General features: G+C 41.8%; 1 protein-coding gene across 1 annotated transcript; it reads left to right on the plus strand.

Moving 5' to 3' along the window:
- The first annotated feature begins 23,474 nt into the window (after window positions 1–23,474).
- LOC130464135 (uncharacterized) lies at window positions 23,475–24,830 on the plus strand. Its single transcript, XM_056833554.1, has 2 exons — window positions 23,475–24,455; window positions 24,510–24,830. The coding sequence occupies exons 1-2, from the start codon at window positions 23,475–23,477 to the stop codon at window positions 24,828–24,830; spliced, it is 1,302 nt and encodes a 433-aa protein (XP_056689532.1).
- Window positions 24,831–26,091: the final 1,261 nt, after the last annotated feature.

Consider the following 26,091-nt stretch of genomic DNA (forward strand, 5'->3'; position numbering starts at 1 on the left):
AATAGGGTATGGGCTGTTTTCTTTGTCAGATTCGGATTCCTGAAATCCGTAGTGTTTGAGACTTAATCGAGTCTTTTAGTGCGTATCAATTTCATGACGGAATGCGTCTGGGCCTATTACGAACTCTAGGCTCGTTAGGATTTTAATTAATACATAACTCTTATTTCCGAATCATATTAGGAATAGGATTCTTGCAGTTTTCTATCTCATTTAGGATTCTTGCAGTTTTCTATCTCATTTTATTTATATTTTTAATTAAAACTTTCGTTTTAGTTGAAAAGAAACAACTTGATTTTATTCTAAATAAAACCTTAAAATCATCTTTTTAAAACAAAATAATTAGTGATTAAGTTACATTATCCACTCTCCAATATAAGTCGTACAACATTTGTGGTTTTTAATATACGAGTTTTTTTACTGATTTTGATAGGGATATTATGATAGATTCAGTAACTGGTCAATCGAGTTATATAAAAGATACTGCGGGTTATTATGACCCACTATAGTATCCTCTACTGTTTCCTTAAGGTTCTTACGGCTGGAATTTAAACAAATGAAATTCGACTGGCAAAAAGTTGACATGCCGGGAATTCTATGCATACACGTTTCAGGTGAATATTTCTAACAACTCTTTTAGTGCATCTTATCCTTAAAATCTTATACTTATATCTTTCTGACCAAAAAAAGTATTTTGTGTTATAGACACGACAACATCTTGATTCTCTAACCTTGAGAGGCAGTAGTCTACTCCAACAATTTGTTGTCGATAATTGTGTCAAAATGCAAGACAATAACTTGAGGTGGATTGCACTCAACCAAGATAAGATACGTGCGGATTTGTACAAGGGTTTAGAGAATTATTTAAATCTTGGAGAGAATAACTGAGATTCTGATTTTTCGTTGAGATATGTTAGTTGTAACAAAATAATTTTAACTTTAATCCATACTTTCGCACGCATCGCGTGCATATAAGACTAGGATTTGATAATATTTTGTATGTTCTTTATATTGTGCTAATATATTTTTTTCTTAACTTTCAACCATGCGTTTGTGATGAAATACTCCAATAGATAGTAAGCCATTGGTTAAAAATACTTTTCTGAAGAAAAATATAGAGATAATTATTCTACAATAATAAATATTGATTTATTAATGTTGTTTTACATTCATTCTAAATTTCACGGCCGCATCGCGTGCATAAAATACTAGTTCAACCATAAACGAGGGCCTAATTAACTGATCGAGATTCTAATATTGCCTTAGTTTCTCTAGGGTTTCTTTGGCAAAATTGACCAGCTTTGGAGGAATCTGGAGGTTCAAATGTTGATCTACCTATTCCAGGGACGTGACCTTGATCTTTTTAGCCTCAGAAAACCACCGGGAAGAACTTTGCACCGCTTCCTTAAAGGACATCGCTGGTTAAGAAACAAGGGATGACGAATCATATTGTGATGGTTAATCTTGTTGATCTTCCATCAAAATTTCAGTTGGTACAGCTAGGTCATTATTATTTGGGATTTCAGTATCCAGAACGCGAGGAAAGGGATGGAAATGATCGAACACCTGCAAAAAAGAAGAAAGAAAACAAACAAAAATAATTTGAAGAGATCAACCTAAATCAAAATAAGGAGACCCTAGAGACTGGAGGAAATATATCCTAGCTCCAAGTTTGCATTTAATGCATTTAATGAAAAATCTAATAAATGCGGTTCAGATTAATAAGCAAATAATTATTCATTATGATCAAGTGATCTGATTGCTAGTTAGAGGCCGCTTTTGATCAAGTGGAATTAATATTATTGATGCCACATCTTACTCTTGACCAAACCCTTTGGTCACACAAATAGTACGTGAACCGATAAATTATTTAAGTGAATATAATATTCAATAAATACTCTAATATGAAGATATTCAGAAATGATGGATGTTGGTTTCAGTGGGGGCTAAGCAAGCAATCAAAAGACAAAATCGATAATATTGTCAGAAACGAAATGTATTGCATGAAACAGAAATATGGATCGTATCGCGAATATAAATATTATCAGAATCGAAGATATTACCGGAAATGGAAATATGGTTCGAATTGGAAATATTATTGGAAATAGATATATTGTAGGAAATGGAAGGATTGTCGGATATTCTCAAAAAACGGAATATTGTTCGAATCGGAAATATTACAGGAATCGGAAAACAAATTGGAAAAGCAAAGCTCGAGGCAAGCACACAAGCTAGCCGCAAGGCTAGGCCAATGGGCATGCCACAAGCTGGCCGCAAGGCTAGGTCCATGGGCGTGCCACAAGCCAGCGTCCAATGAGCAACAAGCCAACAACGCACAAGGGCACCGCCCCATCCTATCGCCCAACGCACGCCAGCCCATGAACGAGCGCCAGTGCACATGGCTGGCCCATGCGCCTAACTTGGGCGCCAAGATTTCTTGCACGACAAGCAACTTAGGCCACAATCTAGGTATGGCCGGACGTTTCCACCAAGGGTTTTAGGGAGTTTTCCCTAAAACTTCCTAAACCTAAATTAGGGTTTTGGCATCCTAGGGTTTTCCTATTTCCTATATATACGTGGTCCTATGGACAAGAAAATACATGTAAGATTTCACACATTTCCTATCACCAAAAAGTGAGATTCCGATAATCCTATAACCTTATAATGAGATTCTAGTTGGTCGGATTTAAAGCGGATCCGAACGGGCTGTGGGCTTTCAATTAGAACTGATATGTCCATATTAGAACATATATTTCTGATCAAAACGATATGCCCAGATCAAAATCGATCTAAATACTTCCAGATCAAAACCGACCAGTCTTGATTAAAATCGATATTTCCAGATCATATACGTCCAGAATAGAACCAATATGTGCTAGCAAAAATTCGTGCAAATCAAACGTGGTATTTCCTGATGATAATATATATGTCTAGACTATGTCCATATCAGAATCGAGTTTTTTAGATATTTTTCCATATCATAACTAATTTTCCCAAATCATAATTGATATGTTTAGATCATGTCCAGATCATAACCCATTTATCTAGATCATAATCTTTTTGTCTAGATCAAAATCGATCTGTCTACATCGATAAGAACCGATCAAACTAAGTTTGAATATACCTATCTAGATCACGTACGTCCGGATTAGAACCAAAAAGTCAAAATCAGAACCGAGATGTTCAGATTGTAACTCATATGTCCTAATTAGAACCGATTTGTCTAGACTTGAATAGATCTGTCTAGATCATGTAAGTCTATATCAGAACCGATCTTGACGGATCGGTTGTCTGGATCATGAAGAGATTAAAAAAAATATGTCCAGATCAAGTAGATATCAAAAACTATATGTCACATTGATTTTAAACCTGGATGATCTGAAGATCATTCCCATGTTGCAAGCACTACAACATGGAAAGGTCCATACATCGTCGGTTGTAATGCTTGCAACATGGGAACAATCTTCGTACCTTCCCATGTTGTAGAGAGATTTCCATGAATTCAGCCTTTTTGAAACAATGCATCATTTTTGAGCACTAGATCCTCAACCTTTATAGGCCGGGCATTAATTCTTCGGTTGTAGTTCTTGCTAACCCTTTGCTGATAGGCTGCATTCGAAGTTCTGGCGTAGTCCCGAGTTTCTTCCAATAGATCTATAGATTCGGTCATAAGTTGATCATCATGGATTGCATCATACTTATTGTATGCTTAGATCCTTAAGCTTTTTGCCCCGATCTCTACAAGGATGATTGCCTCAGATACGTACACCAAATGGAAAGGTGTTTTCTTAGTTGCTCCATTTTTGGTGGCTCGAAGAGACCAGAATGCTTCAGTTTACTCTTTCATCCATTTGTTCTTTACATCCTCCACTCTCTTTTTGATTGCCCTAGGGATGAGTTTGTTGGCGTCTTTGGCTTATCCATTGCTCTGAGGATGGCACACTGCTAATTAAGCTAGATGTATGCCAAATTACTTGCACCAATCTTGAAGAGGGGTGTTTTCGAATTGTTTCCTATGCGCATAGACCATTAGCCTCGAAATGACGAACCTATTGATGATGTTCTTCCAGATGAACTTCCAAACTTGGGCCTCTGTGATTGCAGAGACTCCTTCGGCCTCGTTCCATTTGTTGAAGTAGTCGACTCCAACAATCAACCACTTCTTCTAGTTTACAACCGAAAATAATGGACCATGTTGTCCAATCCCCACTGTGCGAAGGGTAGTGGGTACAAAGTTGATTTCCAAGTCTGAGCTGGTTGATGGAATGCAGGAGCAAACTTCTGGCATTTCTTATAATTCTTCACCATTGCCTTTGCTTCAGAAACCATGGTGGACCACCAAAATCAAGCCCGAAGTGCCTTGTAAGGAAATTTTCTTCCTTTGATATGGTTTCCGGAAATGCCTAAGTGGATCTGTCTTAAAATATAATCCACATCGGTGGGCCCGACACACTTTAGTAGAAAAGTAGAGAAATATTTCCTTAGGAGCTCGCCATTTGCATCAATGATGAACCTCTTTTTGAATCACTTTAACTTGCGAGATATCAACTTGTCTTTGGGAAGTTCTCTCCTCTCTTTGTATGTTATGACTTCGTCTATCCAGGTTGGTTTGGAGCGCACATTGAATGCAGTAGGAGGAGGTACATCGATGCTTCTTTCTTGGTAAACTTCCACATGGATCGACTTGTTCGGGTCGATAAGAGTTGAGCTTCCTAACTTTGACAAAGCATCATTTTGCATGTTTTGTCCTTGGGGAACTAGAATGACTTCAAATGACTTTAATTTTGCAATTAAGGTTTTGATTTTTTTATAGTAAGCTGTGTTGCTTGGCCATTTTTCCTCATAATCCCCTCAGACCTGGTTGGCTACAAGCTGTGAATCAGTTTTGAGGAAAACATGTTCGGCCTCTAGAGATGAGCATAGTTCTAGACCTACAATTGTTGTTTCGTACTCAACCTCATTGTTGGTGTAGACACCTAATTTGTGTCTCCCCTTTGGGATGATGACGATACCATTATCCTTCTTAGGTGATTGGAGTAACTCCAGGCAGAAATCCCAATTGCTAAGAATATTTCCAAATTCAAGATCCAAAATCCAACCCCCGAGACCGTTCCCCTTCCGGAACTCGGTACAAAATACAACTTCCAAAATCCAATTTCAAAATCCAAGTACAATCTCAACTAGTAGACCATCCCATTGGTTTTACTAGGCCTTTTCCACTCAAAATCATATAAGGCATGTCAAATTCGGGCGCTGACCCACAAAACCGAGCATGCCGGGCCCCGTCCCGTAAAATCGTAATTAAAAAACCCGAGAAAGGCTTGTTTTTAGACGCTAAATGTGAGGGGGTCGAAAAAGCACGAGGCTAATGTGTGACCTCGTCCCTCGTGGGTGTGACGATTCTTTTTATTCAATCAAGTGTAATTGGATTTCCTGTGAGTTTACACCCAATTGACTAGTAATATAGGAGTCGCCATTCAGTTTTTAACGACAATGAGAAAAACTGACAAAACCCGGTTATCGTGACATAAAGGGAGTGCAATTATGTTTGACCACGACGGCCGTAGGTTCCCTTGTGATCCCTGGTGGTGGGGATCGCTCAACGTACACCCGCAGGGTAGAGATTGAGGGTTCGGGGGACTGTAACTACCGAGAGGAGTACTCGCTCTTCGATAACTCCAGAGGCAGGATATCCTTACTAGCTCAGCATAAATAATTGAAGGGACATGCGTTAACTATTAAACTAATCTGAGTTGATTTTAGCAATATGCAACATATAATACTAGATCGATCGCGATTATCTGATTTAAATAGCATTAAGGGACTTAGCATGATAATCCAATTTCCCAAAAATATTATATTTCTTAGGCGTGGTAGAACAATAAGATTTAGTTAGTTTAACAGTTCATAAAATGGGCGAGGAAAGAAATTAAATCATAGAAAAGGGACACATTACGACGCACCCTTGAGAGGTGCGTCACGGTTCTCAGAAAACTAACCACTTTGACTTTGCTATTTCTCCTTTTTATTTAACGAATCTCAAATTATGGGACAGGATACGTTCTGTTCGATTTATGGATCGATTGCGACATAACGCGTGAACAATTTCGCAGCGTAAGGCTTAGGCTAGGGGTTGGAGTCAATACTCAGAATATGAATTGTGTGTTGTTATTTCACGTCGAATTTGGGGCTGTATTTATAGGGAAGAGTTTTTGGAAAGATAGAATTGCAGAGCTCTAATCCACAAAGAATTAGGAAAAAAGACGTACCCAGGTACTTTCTGCGCCCAGGCCTGGGCGCCGAAGATTATGGCGCCCAGAGCCAGGCGTTGAAAATAGGGTCTAGGCTGTTTTCTTAGTCAGATTCGGATTCCTGAAATCCGTAGAGTTTGAGACTTAATCGAGTCTTTTAGTGGGTATCAATTTCATGACGGAATGCGTCTGGGCCCGTTACGAACTCTAGGCTCGTTAGGATTTTAATTAATACGTAACTCTTATTTCCGAATCATATTAGGAATAGGATTCTTGCAGTTTTCTATCTCATATAGGATTTATGTTGGAGTGCAACACCTAATTCTGACAGGTTTCTATCTTTGATGACTTGCCACTTTTAGAAGCTACCCTTTACGGAAGTTACTATTTTTAGCAGGTTTCCATAAATAGCAGGTTTCTATAAATAGCAGGTTTCGGGTGAAATGAAAAGGAGAATTGAGATTCGTTATTTTATAGGAGATGCGTTGTCAAGTGGAGATTTATGTTTTCATCATCGAACCTTTCCCTTTCGGGAATGGGGACAAAAGTAGGTGTCTACAGTTAGCCCCCACTTTGACTGAGTCTCGGGATGAGACGATGGTCAAACTATTAGACGGAGTGCGTCACACAAGCCATGGTGTATGTGACCTGTTTTGCGAGGGTCTCACGAGCCCCCGAGTGATAACATTTGACTTAAGGGTCATCACTTGAAATGTCGACATATCCCTCACGTGTCATTGGGATTTGGCAACTGATAGTATAGAAACTTCCTCACTTTGTCATTGGAAGGATCAAAAGGTGCGTAGAAACTCCCTCACTTTGTCATTGGGAGTAGCTACAGATGTTTTTGAAATCAAAGCTATAAAGTGTAATTGGGCCTGGCCAAGCCCAAGCACGAGGTAAAAATGTTTTTAAGGATTCTCATTTTCAAGGCTAGTTAAACGAGAAAACCCCCTTGTTTTTATAGGACGTAAAACGAAGGAAAATCCAGCACATCGCTCCTTTTGGAAAAAACGGAAAACCAATCCTTTTAATTTTTGGAAAAGGGAAAACCAGAAAAAGTTATCGCTGCAGCGACTAAGGACCTACGCGACTTGTGACGTAGACCCCGCCGGCTAAAGATGGCGAGCCTGTCCGCTAAGGGTGGACGCCCCGTCCGAAAAAGTGGACGAATCTTGTTTTTGAATATTTGAAAATAAGGACCTACTCGGCTTGTGACGTAGACCCCGCCGGCTAAAGATGGAAAACCTGTCCGCTAAGGGTGGACACCCCGTCCGATAGAAGTGGACGAATCTATTTTGAAATTTGTTTTGTGTTTATTTTTTGAAAATAAGGACCTACGTGGTTTGCGCCGTAGACCCCGCCGGCTGAAGATGGCGAGCCTGTCTCATTTTGTTTTTGAAGATTCTATTTTTCGAAAACTGAGAACCTGCGCGGCTAGTGACGCAGACCCCGCCTGCTGAAGGTGAGCGAGCCCTGTCCGCTAAGGGTGGACATCCCTGAATTCGCTTTTTCGATTTGGGAACTCGCGTGGTTTGTGACGCGATCTTGCCAAATGAAGATGGGCAAGTTCCTATTTCTTTTGTTCTTTGTGATTTCTTTTGAGAATTTTTTTTTTTTATTCTTGCAAGAGCGAATTCTTTCGAGGGATGCTCGAATTTAGTTGTAACCTGAACGTGGGCTGACAACGTGTTCAGACGGACCTTTGTCTTGCGACCGTCTGCTTTCGTGGTTTTGAGCTAGTCTTTACGGCTCGATTTTTGCCACTACTTGGTCTTTGATCAGAGGACCATGCACAAGTGTCAATGACGACCTTTCTCTGAGGTCGAACCAGTTTTTTTTGAGATATCCAAACATGAGATGGTGTATGGCGTGGACCTGGAATGTGATTTTGATCGTGCGCTCCTTGTTGGAGTATATTTTTTCGCGATCCCCCAAGCATTGGGGCTCGTCGGTCGTTTTTCGCATCTTGTAATCATGTTTGGGGTCATGCTCGTATGTGCGAGTGACCTTTTATAGTAGTGTGCTACTTTAGCGAAGCCGTGGAGTGCGACTTCAGTTTTCAGGCGATATCCGGTTTTAGCTTGGCCCGGATTAATCCTTTGACAGACAAACATTTTTTATTTGGGAGACCAACGACTTAACGACACATATTTTTGGTGTTTCGAAGAATGACCATGATATTTATTTTGATTTGAAAAGTGTACATAAGCATTTTCTTAGACAAGTCTAAGTTTCGACCAAGTTTTAATGTTTATATTTACTTATTTGGGAGCTAAAGGTGCTTTGGGCTTGATCCTACTTGCAATAGGGCCTCGTGTTTAGCAACACGGTCTTAAGTCCTTTCCTGTTCTGCGTTTTGTGAAATCTGGGCCTTGGGCTGCATTTCCGGCGCCCAAGGCTAGGCGTTAAACATTTCGGCGCCCAGCCCTGGGCGGTGGAAGTCTTTTCCTGGTGATATTTGACTTTCGGATTTCCTAACACGTTTCCGAATGGGATCAGGATGTCACTGGGTGCGTTCAGCTATATATAGGGGCTAGATACGTCCCTATTTTCCACCACTCTCAATTTCTTTCTCTCTTTTTTGTTGTGTTTTAATTACTCATTGCTTTTGCCATGTCGATCCCTACTTTCTCACTCCAACGGACTGTTAGGCGTTGGCTACGGGCCCTTACTCCCGCAGAAAAGGCTTTGTTAAAAGAATACCACTTAGACGCACTTTTAGGCTTACAACAAATTAACATTGATTATAACTTTCTGCATGCTGCCCTAAGCTTTTGGGACTCTGATCATCATGTTTTTGCCTTTCTGGGCAACGAAATATGTCCTTTGCCAGATGAATTTGCTGCGATCCTTGGTTATCCTACTAATGCTACCCCTGCCACTCCTGGCACTATTGAAGAGAGTAAAACAACCATAGGGGCTTTCCTAGGACTAGATGCTAACATGCTTGCTGAAGTTGTTGTAGGTGATGAGGTCAATTTGGCAAAACTTGTAAAACATCACTTTAGGCCTAGTAAGAATAGGACCGAACAGAAATTGAATATTCGAGCCCTTGTATTTTGCTTGTTGAATCACTATTTGCTGTCGAATGACAATGGTGCGTTCGGTGACATAAGGTTGATCCCCTTGATTAGCCAGATGGAAAGTTGCTATTCTATTATGCCGTTGGTTGTTGCCGAGACTTTGTTGAGTGCGGATGAGCTGAAGAAGAATGCAAAATCTGAATATTTTAAGGGGAGCCCCCTATTACTGCAGGTAATCGATTTTTCCTTGCGCACGTATACACGTTTTAATTTTTTTTATTTTTCTTTTGCGTACACAATGAGTTTCAGCGCCCAGGGTTGGGCGCTGGAATTTTCGGCGCCTGGTCCTGGGCGTTGAAACTGCGCCCCAGGAACCGTTTTCTTTTATTATTATTTTTTTTGATCGTGCCCGTTTTTTGCAGATTTGGCTCGTGGAACGGCATAGACTTTTGGAAGCTCCTGCCGATCCTAAACATTATCGCCCTATAGCCTTGGGTAACCGAAAATACTTGCACCAAGGCAAGGACGAGGCCGAATGGACCTCCTTTTTTACTTATGGCATCTGTTCTGTTAAGTGGGTGGTACCGTGGTGGGGTTTGACTACTATGACGGAGGGTTTATGTTTCCTTGTTGGGGCTATCTCGTCCCATTTATATTTTCCCTTACCGAGTCATGCGTCAATATGGTTTAAGGCAGACTATCCCCTTTTCTGATACGGTACCACCTAAGGTAGCGGCCTTTTCACAAACACGGGTTCTAGCGTGGGCTAAGTATTATGATGGTCTCCCGCGTTGGGCCGTAGCTACAAATGGCTTTGTGGGTCTTTCTGAAAACTACAAGTTGTGGATGAGCTCCGATGATAAAGATGTGAGGACCGAGGCTCGTAATGGGGAGCCGGATGAGCTTTTGATACCTCGTATTCTTGTTAAGTATGAGGGTCCTGATTCTGCCAAACCTCGTACCTATAGTATTAAGACTGTGAAAGCTCGTCCTGATCGAAAGCGAAAGGAAGTTCCTCCCCGTTCCAGTTTCAGGCCTAAAAAGATGCCTAACATGAAGGGGCCTGCTATTGTTAAAAGAAATGCAAGCTCTCGTAGAGTTCGTCGCCGGAACAATGTATGGGTTAGGAAGGCTCAGCCACCTGTAGAAACAGTGGCTAGTCTAGTTGATGATAATAATCCATCTCCCACCATTGTCTGTGCCCTTGAGGCAGAGCGGTCTATAACTGAGAATGTTTCTGAAGCCTTGGCATCTTTGGAAGTTAGTGTCCAGGAGCCGGTTCTTATGGAGATTGATATTGGGGCAGCAAAGAAGACTGTGGGGGTGGATCCTACGAACATTGCCCTCTACAAGACTTTATTTGATGATCCGGAAGAACTAGATTAGTGTAGTTCTTGCTAGGGTGTAGGTGCCCTCTATTTATTTCAGTTGTGTTTGTTTTTATTCTTAGCACTTTGTTTTTTTATTTTTTGTTTCTTCCTCTTTTTATGTTTTTATGTGTCTAACACTTTGCACAAGGAATATGTGTTTTTTTATTGGACCGAATCCTTGGTAAGGATTGCCTACGTATCTTGTCAGAATCAGGTCGCGCGTAGTTCTAGCTTTAGAATAAGTTCTAGTATGCCGGATATCGGTAGATATGCCCTGAGGTGGAAGCATATTACTTAATCGGTCAAATGAGTGAAGTATTATCATTATTTTCATCTGCCGTTTTTTTGCCATAAGTCGCGTAAAATATGAAATTCGACTAATTTGTATGGCTATATTCTTGGTAAGCCTATTTGGATACGTACTGTACCCCCCAAGTGTTCGTTATTTTTCCGTTGTGTGCAGATAAAATGACGAGCACTTCTGAAAAGAATATTTTTGGCAGGCAGAGAGTTTCAACGCCCAGGCTGGGGCGTCAGAAATTTCGGCGCCCAGCCCTGGGCGCTGAAAATGATTTCTGGCGGTCGTTTTTGACGCTTTGCTTCACATGTTCTTGCATTTATTTCTTTTTTGTACCTTTATTTTTTTGCTCGTATTTAAAGTCAATTTGGAGGCTTTTTTGACTGTTAACGTGAAATGCATTTTTGTCCGGATTATTTTTTTCTATTCGTGACTCGAAACAGTTTTGAAAATGGAGTTAGGGTGCGGAAGTTATGAAGATCTTTGTGTAGGCTTTTGAGGTGGGTTGAGGTGCGTGTCGTTTTTGAAGGACTGGTGGGGGTTATATTTTATTAATTCCCCTTTTAAGCAACATTTGATTTCGTTTTGGATTTTGATTTCCTTTGACTTCTTTGGGTTGTATGGGTTGATTTTTATGGTTACACTGGTTGACTTTTATGTTTTGGGGATATGAATGGGATGGTGCGGTTTATTTTTGTGGGTTTCGGGAATTAGTCCCCATGGCACTATTTCAAGGCCGAGTGGGCCTTGTTTGTTGGGCCTAGAGTAGGACGCCTCTTTTATTTTTGTATTTTGCAAGTACATTTGGTGCTTATTTAGTGTTAGAATAAACTTTTTAGGAGAAATATTACGCCTTTATTGATTTGGAAAGTAAGGAAAACACACTGAAATAAAACTGACCTATATTCTAAGGGGTCTTAGGACCATCTAAAGTCTCTATTATTTTTTCTACCAATCTAAAGAACTACTAGGCGCTTTTTACTAATGGTGCTCTATGTGGCTCAAGCCTGGGGTTTAGTCTCATAAAACTTCGGTCCTTCACCGGTACTTATCTTGAATTCTATTCCTTTTGCATTGGCCCACTGATATGTCTTCACCCATCCGTTCTCGATCTCTTCTAGTGTTGATGCAGGAGAGATTAACCGGGTTGGATCGAAACCTTCATCTTGTAAAGCTAGGGTTGTCATCACAGTCTCGTCCTCCATAGGCCTCGATTCGTTAAACAATGTCCATAGAGCTTGGTTGTCCAATATTTCAGCTGTTTTAGTCTTGGTGAGGTGGGGTGCCTCATCCAAGGTGTGGCAGTCATGGAAAATTTCAAATCCGGGTTTTAGCAAGCCATCCTGAACGAAGGGTTCAGGGAAATCGCAGCATGGGTGTTCTTCTCCTTCCCGAACGAACATCCCGTTAAGGGTTCTTTGATACGGTGGAAGGAGGGTGGTTTGTTTGGCTTTGTTAAGGCGTAGCCCAGACAGGCGGTCAGCAATATCTTCCTCCGTTTGTTCATAGCCTAGGCCAAAGGGTGTAGATTTGTTGGGTAAAGGATGGAATGTGCATTCCTTCTTCCTTATGCCCAATGGGGTTCCAGGGAAATAACCTTGAGCTAACAGCATTCTAGGGATGACTCGGGATGCGTGCGGGTCTAGGAATGCTGGATCATAATCTTCGATGAACTGGATTGTTTCTTCCATTTGAAAACCGTAAAGGTCGTCCGCAGTTTCGGCCGTTCCAACCATAGTACAACTAACGTCGAGAGGAGGGGCGCGGATTTCTAGTATTACCCCGTTATGGTTAAGTTTAACCATTTGGTGCAAGGTAGAAGCCACACCTCCTAAGTCATGGAGCCAAGGTCGCCCCAGGAGGAGGTTGAAAGTGTGCTTGATGTCGATTATTTGAAACTCCGTGGTGCGTGCCACAGGCCCGATTTGTATGGTAAGGTTGATTTTCCCCAATACAGGCCTTCGGGAGTTATCATAAGCTCGTACCCCTTGCGTGGAGGTTTGGAAGTCATCGTTTCCTAGCCCCAAGCAATGGGCGGTTCGCAATGGGCAGACATTAACCGCCAAACCATTATCTACAAGCGCTAGGGGGATGTTTTGTCCTTTGCATCCAACCACGAGGTAAAGGGCTTTATTGTGAGCACCCCCCTCTTTGGGCAAGTCTTTGTCAGTGAAAACTATGGCCTTTTCTCCGGCATCTCTCGTGACATGGCTAACCAATGAGTCAGGTGTGATATCAGTAGGTACTGAGATGAGGTCGAGTGAGCGAATAAGCTTTTCGCGATGTTCCTTTGAAGTACACATGAGATCCCAGATGGTAATCTCGGCCTTGGTTCTTTTTAGTTGTTTCAATAGAGGATTTTCAATGACTTCTGCGACGGTGGCGTGCCGTCCATTCTCAGGAGTTTGCCTAACTGGGATGTCGTCCATAGGAGGTGGGTGAATATCCGGTTGGTATATTCTTCCGGATCGGGTGAGGTTGTCGACCTCGGGCTCCTGAGGGGTGGTGTCAATGAGAGCATACCCGGGCCAAGTTTCAGTGAAGAGGTCCTGGCCCGACACTTGAGATAGGTAAATATCTTCAGCATCATCATCCCACACACCGCACACTTCTCTCTCGATTCGATCCATAGGGACCACAGCGAGTGGTGCACCTTGAGGCGTGATGTACACCATGGGGTCGAAGTTCTCTGGTTGGTCGAGAGAGATGTGACAAGAGCCGAGTGGGCTCTTGTTGTTGTTGGGTTTTCCAACGTTAGGGAGAGGTATCACTTCATCCTCTATCATGTCCTGGATCGTATGTTTTAGATTCCAACAGTTTTCAGTGTCATGCCCATTTCCTTGATGGAATTTACAGTAAGTACCTTCGACCCAATATTTGCCCTTGACAGGAGGGTCACGGGTGGGGCCTATAGGTCTCAACTTTCCTTGATTGGTTAGTCTTTCAAAGGCTTGTACCAAAGTTGACCCGAGTGGGGCAAACTTTCGGTCTTGGACCCACCTTCCAAGGGTTCTTCGGGCGGGAGTCTCCTCTACGGCATGGACTTCTTGGGCTTGGGACGTGTTGCCCCTGTTGTAGGTGTTGCTTTTGTATGCGGGTTTACTTTGTATTGTTTTTGCGAGATCATCCTCGATTTTTATTCCCACATCATAAACTCTTTTGAAAGTGTCAAGTCCCAGGTACCTAAGGTGTTGTATAAAGGCCGGGTCCAGGTTGTCAATGAATTTATGGACCAATTCTGTTTCAGGAGGCCTATTGATTAGCTGGGCCGCCTGATCCCTCCATCTAGCAAAGTAGGTTGTGAAAACCTCATTTTTCTTTTGTAAGAGAACTTCCAGCTCGCGCATGGTGACTTGGAAATCCATGTTCGACGAGTATTGCGTGATGAAGACATTGACAAAGTCTTCCCAAGTGGGGAAGAGTCTTGGGTCCTCGTGATAGTACCATTTGAGCGGCACAGGTTCCAAGGACAAAGGAAAGGCAGGTAAATACATGGACTTGTCCACGCCTTTCAAGTTCATGGCATTCACAAAGCTCAGTAGATGATCACGGGGATTGTCCGTGGCCTTGAACTTTGGTAAGTCAGATGAACTGAACTTTTCTGGTAGTTTGCCAGGAAAAGGTTCAGGATCGAGGGAGAAGTATTTGCTCCCCATGGTTTGCTGTAGGACCATTTTTTCAATCCTCTTCTCGTTATCGAGGTCATTTTTGGCTTGTGCAGCCGCTAAAGGTTCATTTTCCATTTTCAATTGGCCCATAAGTTGGGTCATTTGGACTATCTGGTCTCGCAAATCTTCGATGGACATGTTTGAAGGTGCGAATCGAGGTTGGGGAAGCGGAAATCCTTGAAATGAGGGATGACGGACGGAGCTTGGAGTCACTAAACCTGATGTTGGCGATGTATCTTCGAGACGCACTAACCGTTGATTCCCTGATCGGCACCAAGTGGCAGGACCAGTCCTAGGCATAAGATAAGCTAAATTTTAGGTTCCCAAAGTTTCAAGCATTACTTGGTCTAGACTCCGACTCTCTCTATTGGTTTTTTGCTCTTTCTTTTACTGGTACACTTTTTGGTTTTTTTTTTGGTCATTCTTTGAATTTTCGAAACACTTGCCCGTGTGACATTCATAATTATTTGCGTGTTCGATTTTTAGTGATGTGCATTGTCGTCGTAGGAGGCCTAACAACGACGTAAAGAGTTATTGATTTTTTTTTATGAGTCTCTTTTAGAATCGAGTGCTTTTCTCACGCTCTCGTAGCAATTCTTTTTACGAACGGTTTTTTTTGTGCTACGTATTTTCCTTTTGCGCGGGCACCGAGGCTGCTGCACCTGACCAGAAGGCCAAGCAGTAACTTCAGCGCCTAGCGCGGGGCGTGAGAAATTCTGGCACCCAGCCAAGGGCGTTGAAAATGCGTCCCTGGCTGGTTCTCGTTTTCTGTTTGCATCTACTTTTGTTTATGCGACTTCGATTTTGCGTGCTTGCCTAATAACGTCCTTTACGCGTTGTGCAGCGTTTGTGGGATTCGTTACAGGCCATCCCGAGCGTCGCTTGGTACCGCTTCTATCGTAGATCCAACACATGCCCCGGTCGAGGTAGTGTCTTCAACAGTCGAATTTCGCCCAAGAGGCCAACCCGCAAGTGCAAGCCAAGGGGGCATGCAGGCGAGAGGGACCTAATGAGCGAGCGATTGGGTTCGGGATAGGTGTACTACCTGCACAAGTACCGAGTGGGAAACATGCGCGTCGTATGCACCCCCCTATTGGCGAAAAAAAGGTATCCTTAGTCCCAACTCCCGAGGGAGCCGAGATTCGTTATGCGGTTCTGTTCGTTCACATTAATATGCTGATTTTCAGGTCGTCCCAACTTGATGGGGAAACAAACGCGGGGTAGGATCGTTTCACCCTTCGGCTATTTTGATTACCTACAAGCACGAGTATTTCCTTCACTATCCCCAGTGGATTCGCCACTGTGAGGGGGTCGAAAAAGCACGAGGCTAATGCGTGACCTCGTCCCTCGTGGGTGTGATGATTCTTTTTATTCAATCAAGTGTAATTTCATTCCTGTGAGATTACACCCAATTGACTAGTAATATAGGAGTCGCCATTCAGTTTTTAACGGCAATGAGAAAAACTCACAAAACTCGGTTATCGTGACATAAAAGGAGTGCAATTATGTTTGACCACGACAGCCGTAGGTTCCCTTGTGATCCCTGGTGGTGGGGATCGCTCAACGTACACCCGCAGGTAGAGATTGAGTTTTCGAGGGACTGTAACTACCGAGAGGAGTACTCGCTCTTCGATAACTCCAGAGGCAGGATATCCTTACTAGGTAAGCATAAATAATTGAAGGGACATGCGTTAACTATTAAACTAATCTGAGTTGATTTTAGCAATATGCAACATATAATACTAGATCGATCGCGATTATCTGATTTAAATAGCATTAAGGGACCTAGCATGATAATCCAATTTCCCAAAAATATTATATCTGTTAGGCGTGGTAGAACAATCAGATTTAGTTAGTTTAACAGTTCATAAAAAGGGCGAGGAAAGCAATTAAATCATAGAAAAGGGACACATTACGACGCACCCTTGAGAGGTGCGTCACGGTTCTCAGAAAACTAACCACTTTGACTTTGCTATTTCTCCTTTTTATTTAACGAATCTCAAATTATGGGACAGGATACGTTCTGTTCGATTTATGGATCGATTGCGACAGAACGCGTGAACAATTTCGCAGCGTAAGGCTTAGGCTAGGGGTTGGAGTCAATACTTAGAATATGAATTGTGTGTTGTTATTTCACGTCGAATTTGGGGCTGTATTTATAGGGAAGAGTTTGTGGAAAGATAGAATTGCAGAGCTCTAATCCACAAAGAATTAGGAAAAAACACGTACCCAGGTACTTTCAGCGCCCAGGCCTGGGCGCCGAAGATTTTGGCGCCCAGAGCCAGGCGTTGAAAATAGGGTCTGGGCTGTTTTCTTAGTCAGATTCGGATTCCTGAAATCCGTAGTGTTTGAGACTTAATCGAGTCTTTTAGTGCGTATCAATTTCATGACGGAATGCGTCTGGGCCCGTTACGAACTCTAGGTTCGTTAGGATTTTAATTAATACGTAACTCTTATTTCCGAATCATATTAGGAATAGGATTCTTGCAGTTTTCTATCTCATTTAGGATTTATGTTGGAGTGCAACACCTAATTCTGACAGGTTTCTATCTTTTATGACTTGCCACTTTTAGAAGCTACCCTTTACGGAAGTTACTATTTTTAGCAGGTTTCCATAAATAGCAGGTTTCTATAAATAGCAGGAGATGCGTTGTCAAGTAGAGATTTATGTTTTCATCATCGAGCCTTTCCCTTTCGGGAATGGGGACAAAAGTAGGTGTCTACACTAAACGATGCCTTAACCTCCAAGAAAATACAAAACGCCAAACCTAGTACAAATCGTACAACAGGTACAACGCTACAAGACAAACAAGGACAATTCCCCGTCCTTGCTTTGGTGGCATTCAAGCCACCTCAGCAGCGCACAGCGCTGGCCTGGCGCAAGGCGCTGGCTTGTGCTGGCGTTTTGCACTATTTCCTCCTATAAATACCCCTCATTTCCATTGAAAAAAGGGAGGCACAACAATACAACGTCGTAATTTCGACATTACGTCTCAAAATACAATTCAAAACTCCTCAAAAACACATACAAAATTCCTAAAATTCCAAAGCAATTGGGAGCTCTTGCCTAGATCTAACTAGGTAAATCCGAATCCCATTCTAATCTATTATGTTGCTTTGATTTCTAAGTGATTAGCAAGTTGGTGTTTTTAATCAATAAAAAACACCACTTGCAACAATCACACATGTTTTTCAAAAATACAAGCTTTTTCAAAATACAAAATACAATTTTCAAAGATTCAAGGATGTCCAAGTTGTTTACAATCATCACTTGGCCTAGAATCACCATCAAACATGGGGTAATCAAAGATAAACACCTTTTAACATTTAAAGGTCTAGTCTTTGAGATTCAAAACTCCATTTTCAATATACAAGTACAAGTTTTCCATTTTCAAAGATTTTGCCATGTGTAGGGTTATTCATAGTTATTTCCCTAAACTAGGATCATTTCAAGTTCAAATTTCAATCATTTCCAGTTCAAACATTTCAATCATTTCAAGTTCAATCATTTCAATATTCAAGCTTTCAATTTCAAGTTTAATATGCAAAATCTAGGATATTTGGGTTGAGCAACCTCTCCCAAGTTGAGATTGTCGGCTTTGAATTCGTGTCGGGCGCACTTATATTTATGGAGTCGCTTGGCGTTCGAATCTCATGTGCCCAAGTACAAATTTCAATATCGCACCTTTCAATACCGCACTTTCAATATCGCACTTTTAATATCGCACTTTTAATATCGCACTTTCAATATCGCACTTTCAATACCGCAATTTCAATACCGCAATTTCAATTCCGCACTTTCAATTCCACACTTTCAATTCCGCATATTTACTTGCCTAGTCCATTTCTAGGCATTGTGGACCTACTCCCTAGTCCTTTTCTAGGGGGTCTTGTATTTACTAATTCCGCACTTTATTTAGTATTGTGATGTTGCTTTATGTGTTTTATCGCTTTCATCACCAACATGCTAAATAAAACAAAATACAAAGGTTACATCACGCTTAACAAAGATATTTTTGGACAAACCGCCCTTACGTTCCTTAAATCAATCTTTAAAGCAAAGTGACCACCGTACAATTAGAAATTCTATTTTGCTCTAAAATCAAAACCCACATAGTCTAATCTAGGGTTTATTTTCGAACTAATGTTGTGCCAACATACTTGAATATTTCTAAAGCTCGCCGAATAAGCATTTTCGTTCCCGAGCCCAGATCTCACCCATCCGTTTCAAGGATTCAAGGCCTTATCCGAAAATAGAGTCATTTGCGGTCATTCCAAACAAGACCTTAAATAAAGTTTGGTGGCGACTCCTTCGAGGTGCAAAAATTTCAAACGGTTCTCTAAACGAACCGGCTCAAACCCCCCTTGTAGGAAACGGGAAAAATCAAAATAAAAACCCCTACAATTCTGGCGACTCCACTGGGGAGTTTTCTAGTTTCAATTTCGAAAATGCGAGCAGATTTCGAGCAACTGGCCTAGGGGTGTTAACGAACCGAGCCGATACCGAACTTAAGCAAGCTCGGCTCGAGCTCGAAACCTGTAACCTTAGGCTCGGCTCGAGCTCGAAGCTCGACGAGCCTTGAAAACTGAGCTCGAGCTCGGGGTCGAAATTAAACTCGGTTTGGCTCGTGCTCGGGCTCGAAACCAGGCTCGATTCCGCTCGTACTCGAAGTTTGACAAGCCTGGGAACTAATTTAGCCCAATTCAAAATAAGTTTCAAGGCCAAATTAGATACAAGGCCCAAAAATGGTATTATTCGGTGCCAACCCAAACTCCCTACTAGGCATTTATTTTTATAAGTGGTTCTAGTTGGCTACTTATTTGTATTTTCCGATGTGGGAGAATGAAACTTCCTCAAAAAATATACTCCGACGTGGGAGTAAGTCTCAACTCTCAACTGTTGGGAATTAACAAATACAATTCTCTCCAATCTTCCCACTTCGGACATCAATCGCAATGCTTAGATACTGGTGTGTTCATTAGATACGATTCTGCATTTTTATATAAAATTGATGATAAGAAGAAATAAGGTGGGGTTTATTCACTTTTTGGGCATGGATTTCACCATTTTTATTATTCTTGAAGCTAGAAACTTAGAGAAATAAAGATACATCTTCAAGTAAATGTTTGGCGAGGCTGGCAGAACAAGGCTTAAGTGAGATGGAAGGAACAATCAGCCACTGTAGCAAGAAACGCTGAAAATGATATGACTATGTGGAGAAAAATGATATGAATAAGATTTTTTTTGTTTTACATATCCTTAAAAGTAGGTAATCAGTTAAGCCCATTGCAAGGAATAATCCAAATGGCCCTTATAAAGAATGATTATTGCCAATCCGTATGAGTTAATTTATATGCATCTCACTCTTTCATTCTTTCGCAATCAACCGATGTGGGATAGTCTCAAGTAGTAAAAATTACAGTATTATTCTTAAAATACTCGAGCTTGCTCACGAGCTTTCGAGTCGAGCTTAGGGTAGCTCAGGCTTGGCTTGTTAAGATCTCGAGCCGAACCCAAGCTCGAATCGAGCCCGCCAGAGCCGAGCTTTGACCGAGCTTTAGCGAGCCGAGCATCGAGTAGTTCACGAGCAGGCTCGGCTCATTAACACCCCTAAACTGGCCACTGATCTGCCGAAGTACTGGATGCCAGCATTGGCGCCAGGCGCAGCCCCTGCGCCCAACGCCACTGCCTGCATCCAAGACAGTGGCTCACAGTGGCTTGTCGCCCACTTTTTCTCAACTTTTCGTGTTGGGAGTTAGTCTATTTTTGCATCTGGAAGGACGCTCCCAAGCCTCGTGAACGAGTGCCGAAAAACGAGCTTTACAAATACAAATTCAAGTACGATTTCAATTTCAATTTCTAGGCATTTCATGCATTTTTCAAAAACCATATTGTGCAAAATGAATTTCTACCCTTGCCCAAACGGATGTGTTCTACATTCGGGCTAGCCCCGGGGGCAACAGAATGGTGACTCTCCATACGGTTCCCGACCAAAGTGTGTGACCATTTCCGCGCCTACCGAAACTTGGCATTTTCTTGACATTCCCGATGTCAAGTATTGAGGCTGTCTGCCGACACACAGTTCCCTTAGGCGGAATGTGAAAGCTTGTCGCCGGATCCGTCTCTTAGCCAAGTACCTTTTGACACCCAAAGCCGACCACTTGCATCATACAAAACTTAGACCGACCTTAGGTTGAGAACTTTGCATGTCGCATTCATATTCATGATTAGTGTGACAACGTGCTACTTGTGCATTGTGTGGGCGTCTTTGCACGCGTGAATGGCTAACCTCGAGTTCTAGCTTGCCAAAACCAATTAGCCTCCAACTAGGAAACCAAACCCCTAGGAGCATCATTCAAACCTCATGCATATAAATCGCCGATTTTTAGGGTCTTTAGGAGTGTCACTCCGTTTGATTCAAAACCCTTAAACTCGCCTCACGCACAAATGCCAAATTCAAAATTCAATCCAACGGCGTCATAATGCCGGATTTTCGAGTCCAAATCCCAAATTCAAAATTCAATCCAACGGCGTCATAATGCTGGATTTTCGAGTCCAAATTCCAAGTTTCAAATTCAAAGTTCAAAGTTCAAACCAACGGCGTCATAATGCCGGATTTTCGAGTCCAAAATTCCCATTTTCAAATTCAAAATGCAATCCAACGGCACCATGATGCCGGATTTCCTACTTCAAAACCTCAAGCTTCCAAGTCAAAGTTCAAATCCAACGGCGTTATAATGCCGGATTTTCTAATCCAAAACCTCAATTTTCAAGTCTTCTCTTTTCTTTTCTTCTTCTTTTCTTTCTTTCTTTTCTTGGTTTGTGCTTTTCATTCTTAGTCTTGCCTTGATTAGATTTTTTGTTTTTTGTGTTTGTTAGTTTTTAGGATTCTAATAGTAGCTCATTCTTTCCTAGTTGAGTTTAGTTTGCTAGAGACTAGCAAACGCTTAGCTTGGAGGAGTTTGATGAGCGACATTTATGTCGCTCTTAGCTTAGGATTTTATGTTAGTTTTTATACTTTTTTATAGTTTTTAATAGCTTTTTGTGTGAATTTTATAAGTTTCGTTCCATCTTGTGCTTTATAGGTGATTATGATGAAAAGTGATGGAAAACAAGTATAATCAAGCCAAAACAGGGCTTGTGCGATCGAGTGATGGTTTGTGCGCCCGAACAGAGGAGTGCAAATGAGTACAAGGAATATCCAGTTCTGTGCGATCGAACGTGCTCTGTTGTTCGGTCGCACAGGATTGATTTTTGGAATCAGAAGGTCTTTAATTTGGGATGCGATCGCAGAGCCTTCTATTCGACAGCACAGGTTTTGTGCGACGGAACGTGCTCTGTTTTTCGGTCGCACAAGATTGACTTTTGGAATCAGGATGTCCCTAATTTGGGATGCGACCGCACAAGACTCTCTACTCGACCGCACAAGAGTTGTGCGCCCACACAAGGCTTTTCGTTCGAGCGAATTGTGCTGCAGAGGAATTATGAGCCAAAGAAACCCCATTCGACCGAACAGGGTTCTTCGTTCGGTCGCACATGACGAAAGAAATGTTCTTCGCTGCCTTCGCTCGCACAGGACTCAGTATTTGCTCGAATGACTCATTTATGTTTGGTCGCACAAAAGGTCTGTGCGACCGAATGGTTGCGCGGGCTGCTCTTATTCGAATTTTGGCTTCTATTTGGGGAAACTTATAAATAGATTTTCCGAATATTTTGTTAAGTGTAGAATTTTAGTTGATAATATTAGATTCTCAAAGTTAGTTTTTCAGCATTTCTAGAGAGAGAAACTCTCCTCCATTGAAGCATCAATTTCTAATTCTCTAAACTCTTCTTCTAATTTTGTGCAATTCAATTCAATTTCTTAATTCTTGATTTTGTTTTGATTGTTGATTGTTCTATAATTCCTTCAATTCTTGAATTCTTCTTGATTTTACTTTAGCCACTTTGATCTTTAATTCTCTTTTTGATTGTTCAATTGCTTGTTCTAGTATTTGATTCTCTCTTCTTAATCCTTCAATTTCATGCTTGCTAGTGTAGAATTAATGGATTTCTTGATTTCTAGAATGGCTAGTGAGTAGATTTACGTTAGGGAAAGGGGAGAATCTAGGGGCCTAATTAGGGGAATTTGATGATTTAATTGATTAATGATTGATGTGATTAAATTGATTTAGTGATAGGATTTTCCATGATCAATTGAGTAGTAGTTGCAAATGCTAGTTGATTGAGTTAGATTGGAATGTATGATTTAGGTTTGGCAAGACATTGTGAGCCTAGTTCATGCAAGTGAATGATATCACCTATTATATGCTAGCTATCCTAGCTTAGGACTATACGAAAGCTTTTCTATAGGCTAGGGTGCTTCGCGTGCTCTATCCGAGAGGTGGCGAGTACGTCATTAGTTTTCATTCCCCTATGGCAAGGCTATGGCCAAGGAAGTGGGTGTGATAGCCAAAATCGAGGTGGCTATAGAGCACAAGGCTATCAAAGCCAAGCGCCCTATGGTCAATCTCAAGGTTTTGGCAATCAAGGCCAATACAACCAAGGGAATTATAATCCCAACCATCAAGGTGAAGGGGGTTATAACTACTCTTATGGGCAATTTAGGGGTGCCTCAAGTGGGGGTTATCCTTTGAACTCGGGAGGTCCTTATGGTGCATCTCAATTGCCACCTCTCGGATTGAATGGGCCGAGGACCTTTGGCAACCAATATCAATCAAACCTTAGTGGTTATGGCGTTGCACCTCCACCACTCCCGCCTCTTAAGTCTAATCTTTAGGCTCTCATGGAGTCGTTTGTGGGGGCGCAAGCCAAGAAGAATGTCAAGTTTGAGGATGGATTCAAGCAATCCAACGCTCACTTGAAGATGATTGAGACCCAACTTGCTCAACTAGCTAGCACTATCAAAGAGAAACAAGTGCATACAAGTCTCCCACCCCAAGGTCAACCTCCTAAGCAATTGTATGCCATTTTGACAAGGAGTGGGAAGACCTTAGATGATAGTGCTACGTATGTTGAAGCTCCTAGCTCTAGGGGTGAGAGTTCTATGGGAAATGAGTCCTCGTACCGTGATGATGCGGAAGAGAAGTCTCATGTCAACGACATGAGTGTTGGTGATAAGTCGAAGGAGACTCCTCTTCCTCCTCTCCCAACTCCTCCTCCCCCCTATCCCCAAAGAGTTAATAGACACAAGTTAGATGTGCAATTCTCAAAATGTCTTGAGGTTCTTCGAAAATTTCATATCACTCTCCCCTTTATGGATGCGTTGAAACAAATGCCTACCTACTCAAGATTTCTTAAGGAAATCTTGAATGGGAAGCGGAATTGCGACGTAAAGGAGACGGTGAACCTCACCGAAAATTGTAGTGCTATCATTCTTAACAAAATGCCACCCAAACTAAAAGACCCGGGAAGTTTTTCTATCCCTTGTGCTATTAAGGAGCTTGAAATAAGCAATACCTTGTGTGATTTGGGTGCTAGCGTTAGTATACAACCTTATTCGGTGTTTGCCAAGCTTGAAGTTGGTGATCTTGTCCCAACCAACATCACCTTGCAACGTGCCGACCGTTCGGTCAAGTACCCTATTGGGAAGGTTGAGGATGTTCCCTTAGTTGTTGGCGAGCTTACTTTCCTTGTGGATTTCGTCGTCTTGGACATTTATGAGGATGCCCATACCCCCATTATCTTGGGGAGGCCATTTTTTGCCACCACGGGTGCTTTTATCGATGTGAAAGAAGGACTAATCACCTTGAAAGCGGGAGACGCCAAGGCTAGTTTCAAGCTTGCAATTGATGAACATTGTTTCTCTAAAATGAAAAGTTGCATGAAAGTTGACACTCTTGCTTGTGTTGAGCACAATCATTCTTGTGCCATTGTTTCTAACAATCCTTGTGTTTTTTAGTGTGATTTTGAGATTGATAGGAAGGTGAAGAAGGATGTGCACGAGAGTTCCTTTGTGCAAGGAGATCCCTATGATGGTGTCATTACCATTCCCGACACATTCGGGATGGATCTTGATGATGAAAAGTCACTCACTCCGGCATCTAATGGTAAGAAGTGTATGAGCAAGGAGTCCAAGCAAGGCAATCCAATGCCTAAAAGGACTTGGTTTGGTCCCCACTCATTAAGTGGTGGTTTAGGTAAGTGGTTTGTTCCCAAGGAGGCCAAGAAAGGTTTGTTGACTAGTGTTGACCCGAGGTTTGTTGTGTTTGACCCCCCTTGACTTTTGGGGGGGGATCCGTCAAGCTAATGACGTTAAAGGAGCGCTACCGGGAGGCAACCCGTGTATTCTTTTCCTCTCTTGTCCCCCCATTATCTTTGGGGGGATTCGTCAAGCTAATGACGTTAAACGAGCGCTACCAGGGAGGCAACCCGGTTGTCTAACTCCTAGTTTCAGTTTTTGTTAGATTTTGTGCATTAATTTCCATTAATTAGTTTAACTTTCGATTTAAAGGGGAAGCTTGTAAAACATTTGCAAAATCATGTTTTGTGCGACCGAACGTACTCTGTCGTTCGATCCCACAAACCAGGTTTTTGAGACAGAATGGCCAGTTTTTGGTATGCGATCGCACAGTTTCAGATATTCGATCGCACAAGGTCTGTGCGACCGAACGACTCTTTCTGTTCGATCGCACAGGTGTGTGCGACCGAACGGCTTAATCTGTTCGATCGCACAGCCTGGCGAAACTGTTTCTGAAGTCTTTAATTTCAAAAATCGCGAGCCCCCCCATTTTGTTCTTCATTTCTTCGACTTCCTCTCATACTCTCCTCTCCATTGCTCTCTCTTCTCTCACTTGCTACCACTACTCCTCATCAAATTCATCCACTTCCCTTCACAAATTTCACTTCCTATTCATCAAATACACTCAATCTCATTCATCCCAACCCCCAAAATCCCCAAATTTTCAGATTTTTGAAAAATCCCCAATTTCTAGGGTTTTTGTGAAATTGTTCATAATTGTGTGTGTGGTGAATTGGAGCTCTTGATGATACTTGGAATCGATCCTACACCACTTCCTTTTCTTGTGGTGATGATTTATTTCCCTTAATTCTTGTATTTCGTTCCATTTTCACCATGTTCATATTGTTTTTGATTTTTCTGAAATAATTGATTCTTGGGTGTTTGTTGATGCATGTTTGTATTGTGGTTAATCTTTAATTGTTTAGATGAGCTATGCATGTTTAATTCTTTGTTCCATTTAAGCTCTAGACTTTTTGAGATGATTTTGTAAGATTTTGAGCTCCTTTGACTATACTTGTTTGTGGAAGTGTTGTTTGATTTATTGTGGTTATTGTTGTGGAGTAATTTGGTTAGTTCAAGCTTGTTGAAGAGTTAATGTAATGTTTAGAGCTTGATGATGAATTGATGAAGATAGTTTAACCTTAGCTCTTGTAGTAGTTCGTTTGTCCTAGATTGTGTACTAACTTAGTTACGTTTATCCTTCTTTGTGTGTCTTGGTTTGTTTCTTCTTGTTTTGTAGATT

Source organism: Spinacia oleracea, chromosome 1 (assembly GCF_020520425.1).
Source record: "Spinacia oleracea cultivar Varoflay chromosome 1, BTI_SOV_V1, whole genome shotgun sequence".
In the NCBI taxonomy this organism is placed as follows: domain Eukaryota; kingdom Viridiplantae; phylum Streptophyta; class Magnoliopsida; order Caryophyllales; family Amaranthaceae; genus Spinacia; species Spinacia oleracea.

Bases quoted from the DNA above. Each gene is read 5' to 3' on its own strand.
- LOC130464135 (XM_056833554.1), top strand. From the start codon at position 23,475: ATGATTGAGACCCAACTTGCTCAACTAGCTAGCACTATCAAAGAGAAA. The intron at 24,456-24,509 runs GTTGAGCACAAT...TGTGTTTTTTAG, and splicing joins AAGTTGACACTCTTGCTTGT to TGTGATTTTGAGATTGATAG.